This window comes from Otolemur garnettii, unplaced genomic scaffold (genome assembly GCF_000181295.1).
Source record: "Otolemur garnettii isolate 467f Iridium unplaced genomic scaffold, OtoGar3 scaffold00037, whole genome shotgun sequence".
Taxonomy (NCBI): Eukaryota; Metazoa; Chordata; class Mammalia; order Primates; family Galagidae; genus Otolemur; species Otolemur garnettii.
In genome coordinates, this window is record NW_003852432.1 from 6,221,787 (window position 1) to 6,228,113 (window position 6,327).

General features: G+C 33.4%; 1 protein-coding gene across 3 annotated transcripts in view; it reads left to right on the forward strand.

Moving 5' to 3' along the window:
* The window catches only part of CADPS2 (calcium dependent secretion activator 2), a 499,168-nt gene that overhangs the window by 372,345 nt on the left and 120,496 nt on the right, over positions 1 to 6,327 (forward strand). For all 3 annotated transcript variants that reach the window (XM_003789780.2, XM_023513206.1, XM_023513207.1), the window contains exon 14: positions 2,255 to 2,356. In XM_003789780.2, the coding sequence (XP_003789828.1) occupies positions 2,255 to 2,356 (102 nt within the window). The remainder of the gene's footprint in view (positions 1 to 2,254; positions 2,357 to 6,327) is intronic.

Consider the following 6,327-nt stretch of genomic DNA (forward strand, 5'->3'; position numbering starts at 1 on the left):
GCTACTTCATATACCTAATGTTCATTATGGAGGCTGTTATCTGTAGATCCTAAAATAAGGACATGTAAATAAAAGCAAGTCCCAAATGGTTAAATGTTGCATTTAATCTGTCAGATTTGTACCTAATTTGGTGATAAACTAAATAAAATGATGGTCCTTCACTGTATGTTATCATAGACAAGGTTAATACAGGTGAGCTCCCCCGACTTCGCCTGTGCACTTGTCACACCTGCACCCCTGCCTCTGTCCTATCAGGTGGGCCGTGTGCCACAGTGATATTTAATGTGACAGGGCAACTTAATCATTGTGAATCATGATCTTATTTGACAGTTGAACCAAACAGGTAAATTCACCCAAATGCAACCATATGGCACTTGCCAGATAGCTAAGCCAAAAGATTCTATCAAACATCAGAATAGTAAAGATCAATCCTTTGTTCTTTTTTGTCAAATTTGCATAGGCATGTTTACTGAAATAACCACCTGAGTTTTTATTGCTATCTATGTAATAAGAAAATTTAGGAATAGTTTTTGTCTGAATGTCCAAATTCCCTAATTAATGATTATGTAAAACTCCTCGGTTGAACTTCTTCATAAGTGATAGTCTAGGTTTTTTGCTAACATTTGCTCCATGGGAGTTGATTCAGAAGTAATAATAATGTAAAAAATCCATTAATAATTAATATAAAGCATTAGTTTTAGTCCATAGTTCACTGCTTTTTAATTTGTGCATCATAATTTTATCCTCCCTAAATGAACTTGAAAGACTAATATTTTTTGACTAATTTTCTATAATTAGCATCCAAAATGAATTGTGATGGAATAAATGTGATTGATGTGTTATTCTGAAGATGAAATTAAATAATCGATGTTATTCTACTTAGGAATGAAATAGAACTGTAAGAAATTTTTTCAAAGTGTAAATTCCAGCAGCATGTAGGTTTCTGAAGTAAAAATTTTCATTCTATATTGGGAAAATTTCTCATAATTACACAGTGCTTTGATATGAATGAAAGGTCACTATGTCATTATAATTCAGACATAAGTTTAATTGCTTCTCTCCTAATAGAGTAGTTAACAAGCATCAAACATATAAACATACATACTTGGGATAAGTACATCTACATGTTTTTTTAAGTGGGAACATCAGATAAAAATCTTGTTAGCAAAGTTATTTTAACCATTCATTGTTTTTATAATCCCTATGTCTACCTGTTTTATATATAACCATTAAATTAGTACATTGGAACAGTAAATACATAAGTTTAGAGGAATGAAACTATAATCTTTAGACAAATAAGCTAATAAGGTAGGAAATGATTGGTGTTAATTATCAAGTAGAAGAAATGCATCCTCTTGTTAAAATCTATGAACAGGCTTTGAAATAAATGTGAGATTAATGTGTATTTTCCCTGCACATTCAGAGACAAAGAGATAAAATTTACATGTTTAACTTTTTAGATGATTGTTACACCCAGATACTTAAATTGATACAGAATAAATTTTCAGTCTGTGCTATTGTATTTTATATTCTAATCCTAGTAAAAGATTTATTTTCAGTCTTTATAGCTACTTATTCAGATCCTAATGAATCTCACTTTAATTCTATGGGGATATTTAGTTAAATGCAAAAATCTTGGAAAGAAACATACGTAGTCTTTCTTCTTTGGGTAAGTTTTCTTCCTAATATTTATTTTTGGGTATATGGCCACATAATTAAACAAACAAATAACAAGAGGATAGAGCTTCTACGTGTATTCAAAATGTCTATGCTTCATACAATAATTAAAATTAAACCTCCAATTTCATGTTAGCTTGATTTTTATTTGAAAGAGAAGCAGGTGAAGCATTTCAGCTTGCATTCAGCATATTTTTGAAAATATTTTTATTCAGAGGACATTCATTTAGTCGATCCAATGTTTCATGCCACTATCAAACACTGTTCACTGCTATTTTCAAGGACTAGTCACCGTTCTCTGTAGCTCCCATAAATATTTATTGTAATCCTTTACCTTGAAGCCTGACTGAAAGAGAATAATTTCATTCCTTCCATTCCAGGTCAATATACGGAGCAAATGGCTGCAAATATCTCCAGTGAATTTGTACTATAAACACAATTAATATGTAGACTGTAGACTGATAAGCTTTTTTTTTTAATTATCTGGCCTTTTTAGAGAAATACATTTATATGTATAAAATACGTAAAAGTAAATGCTTCCTCAGTATAAATTACTGATTCTCATTGTTTTTTTCAGGCCTGATGGAATCGGAACTGTTTCAGTGGAAGAAAAAGAGAGATTTGAGGAGATAAAAGAGAGACTGTCTTCCCTTTTAGAAAATCAGATAAGCCATTTCAGGTGTCTATTCCATTCTTTAATACAAGTAATTATCAGATAAGCCTTTTCAGATGGATAGTCTATTCACTAATACAGATGCTTATCAGATAAGCTGGACCTAGTATGTATTTGATTCGTTAATATTTGCTTTCATACTTCACTCAACCCTCTCTTCCCTTACAAATTGTTGATTGTGTCTTTCTGCTGCCCAGGGACTGTCAGTCCTCCCTCCCTCCTCCTCACTCTTCAGCCTGCCAGCCAGTGTCCACCACTCTCTCAGGCTCCCCAGCCCCCTAGCTGTCCATTCCACTGCACCTCTTGCCTGCCTTTCTCATTTCTGGTCCTTCCATTGCCCCTTCCCCCTAGTTCTGGTGACTGTTGCTCCTTCTCTCTGGGATACAAGACAAGGAGACTCTCACATCCCACCTCCCCAGTGGGGTCTTTCTCAAAGATTCCAGGCAACAGTATTCTGAAGTCTTCTAGCATTCATTATCTGTGTCCTTCACCTGTCACTTGTAACATAGTTATTACATGCATTATTTCAGTCATTAATTATCCTTTTATTTATAGTCTCTGAGGACACAGGCTATAAGCACCTGGCACAGTTCCTTGCACAGAAAAATTAGCTGTCAATATAAAGAAACATTTGCAGCATGAGCAATAAATATCTCAATACATTTTCTATGATTATAGTAAGTTCAATAGAACCTAATGTTACAAACAGAAATATGCCAATGCACTTTCTTTGGTTATCACTATTATTATTGGCCCCAATAAAATATTACCATGTCAATGTGTTGTGTCTTTTGTCTGCCATGTTGCATGGATGCAATGTGGAATCATTTTATGGGAGCTTATTTAAAATATAAATCTCAATGACTGTGCTCCCCTAAAAACTCTTTTTAACCATTTGAATAGGGCAATTCCAAGCCTCTATGTCTTGCTGTATACCATGCTTCCCCTAAAATAAGATCTACCCCCAAAATAAGCCCTAGCAGGATTTCTATGCATTTGCTAACTACAAGCCCTACCCTGATAATAAGACCTAGTGATGGGCATGGCTATGCTGCGTATCTGCATAGCCAAGCCATGTATTTCAGTGCAGAGCCATAAGAAAGACTGGAATACCTTTCATCTGCCACAGCTCCTTTCTCCCAGCCATTTGCACTTGTGCCAGTGCGCATGTGGTAACCGCGGTCTCAGGCATCCTATTGCACATGTGCAAATGGCTAGAGGAAAGGAGTTCACGCATCACTAGTGCCAGCCCCACCAACAAGGTCAGCTCCCCTGTCAAGTTCCAGAAGAAGATGACTTACTTGTATTTGAATAAATATAGATTGTTGTATTATACTTAATAAAAATAAGACATCCCCTGAAAATAAGCCCTAGTATGTCTTCTTGAGAAAAAATAAATATAAGACAGTGTCTAATTTTCAGGGAAACACAGTAATATGAAGAACTTAGATTTTGTGACGTTCAAGTAATATTTCAAGATGAAATTCTCAGACCACATATGCATATATTCCCCTATATTAGTGATTTTAAACTGAGACTGGTACCACTACCTTAAGGTAAGTAAATGGGGGAAAATTTTCATTCCCACAGTAACCAGGGTGACATTTAGTGCTGGATTTAGAATTGCAGTACATGGTATAATCCTGCATTGCAGAATTATTCTGCCCAAAAGACCAGAAAATTCACATTAGGGTCTTATATAATTTAACCCGATTCTAAAATTTGTATGTAAATGTGAAGAATTTTCCATACATAAAATAACTTTTAAAAGGAAAACGTTGGAATGATAACATCACCAGATTTCAAGATTTGTAATGTTACAGTGATCAAGGTAGCAAGCTCTTGAGAGTCCAGAAATAGACTTACACGAGATATAGTCTGCTGATTTTCCTTGAATGTGCAAGGACAGTTTGAAAAGTATAACTTTTCAAAAATGGTCCTGTGAGTATTAGGTAGTCAAGTGCAAAATATTGATCTCAATTCATACCTAACCCCAGGTTTACAAGTTAAATCAAAATAGTATACTCGGAAATTTAGTACAAAAATTTCTTTGTGTCTTTGGGCAAAGTAAAGATTCTTAAGTAACATACCAAAATCATGATTCATAAATGGAAAAAGTAAAACATCCCCAGAATTAGGAATTTAATTCTTCTAAAAATATTGTTAACGAAACAAAAAGATAAAGTAATACATATCCTATAGTAGATTTTAATTCAGAATATATAAACTCTTAAAACTTAATTGTAAGAAATTAATCAACCCAATTGCTTTTAACACATTTTTTACCAAACATAACCAATGGCAAAAAAAAAAAAACATGAAAATGACATTAGATACCATTACTAACCAGTTGGTATCAATAAGATTCAAAACACAACAAACAAAATGTGTTGGCATGCTTGTGGAGAAACTGGAACTCTCATATGCTGTTGATAAGAATGTAAAATGTTTCAACCCACTTTGGAAAGTATTTTGGCATTTTCTTAAAAAATTAAACACCTACCATGTGACCTAGCCCTTCCACTCCTAGATATTTTCCCAAGAGAAATGAAAGCAAATGTCCACACAGAGCCCTTTCTATGGACATTCATAAGCCAAATGAGCCAATAAGGAATGGATATAAATATATCCACAGAGAGATGAAGGAATATGCTGCTGATACATACATGAGCATAGACAAATATCAAAGTAATTACACCAACTGAAAGAAATCAGGCCCCCCAAATAAATACGATAATGTTCCCTCCATCATAAATTATAGACATAAAACTAATCCAGCTGACAGAAAGTACATCATTAGTTACTTGTGGTGGGGAGGAAACATTTGAGAGTCAGTGCATTACCTTGATTGTGGAGCTAGTTTCACAATTATATATATAAATGTCAAAACTAATCAAATTACGTATTTTAAATATGTGCAGTTCATTGTGTGCCCCTAAATGAGTTAATTTAAAAAATAAAAGCTAAGTGCTTCTTTATCCGTGTGAAGTTAATAGTATGATATCTAAAACTGAAAAATAAAAAATAAAAATAAAATTAAAAAAAACTGAACAATCAAGAAGTAAAAGTATTAGTATGTGATGTAAGGATATAAAATTTAATTACCAAAAAAATCAGCTAAAAGTTGAGAGCATTTCTTTTTTTTTTTTCTTAGAGAGAAATTTCTTGGGGAGGTGTGGTACTGACGTAAAGGACTTCTGTTTTTCATTTTAAAAAATTATTTAAAATCAAAGAAGTGTCTTTAGACTATGTGCCTATATAACGTTGATAAAAACATAGTATATTGAAAAATGTATAAGGAAAAGAAAGGGCTCACTCAAAGGACAAGTCTAGCCATAATCTTTTATATATATAAATTAAATTACCAAAGTGGGAATAAGGGTGACTTCAGTTTATTCAGATTAGGTATTAAATGTGGTTGAATTTTATTTGATAATAGAGTGTTTTCCACTTTGCTTTGCTGTGATAGAGCTTTCAGAGTGGTAAAAACCCCCAATATTTATCCTGAAAGGCAGAACAAAACGATTCCCTTCTTTAAAACTTGTTTTGTAAAGATTAATTAAGCTTCTGTGTAGTTATTTTCTGTACTTTATTGATTCAGGATTACTTGTACTCTGTAAATGTGTTGAATTATTTACACATCATGGGCAGCCAATGCTAATTCAGAACATACCCAGTGGGACCTCAGAGCCCTGAAATGCTAAATGTAATCTTGGGATCAGTAACATTCCATTCATAAAATGTGTCACCCACAGGTTAATGGAAATAAACAATAGGAAAGACAATGGGTGGATTATGCAAATATACTGAAAAGATTAAGCAGGGGGAGGGGACTACAAGAACCCAATTTGTGTTTTATTTAAACGTGGATTAAGGTTTATAGTATACAAGATGATTAAAGCTATTTTGCTAATTTGCTAATGCTCATGCTAAAAAGTGCCAAGAGAAACTTATCAAATAAATTGGCTGTAGTTTTT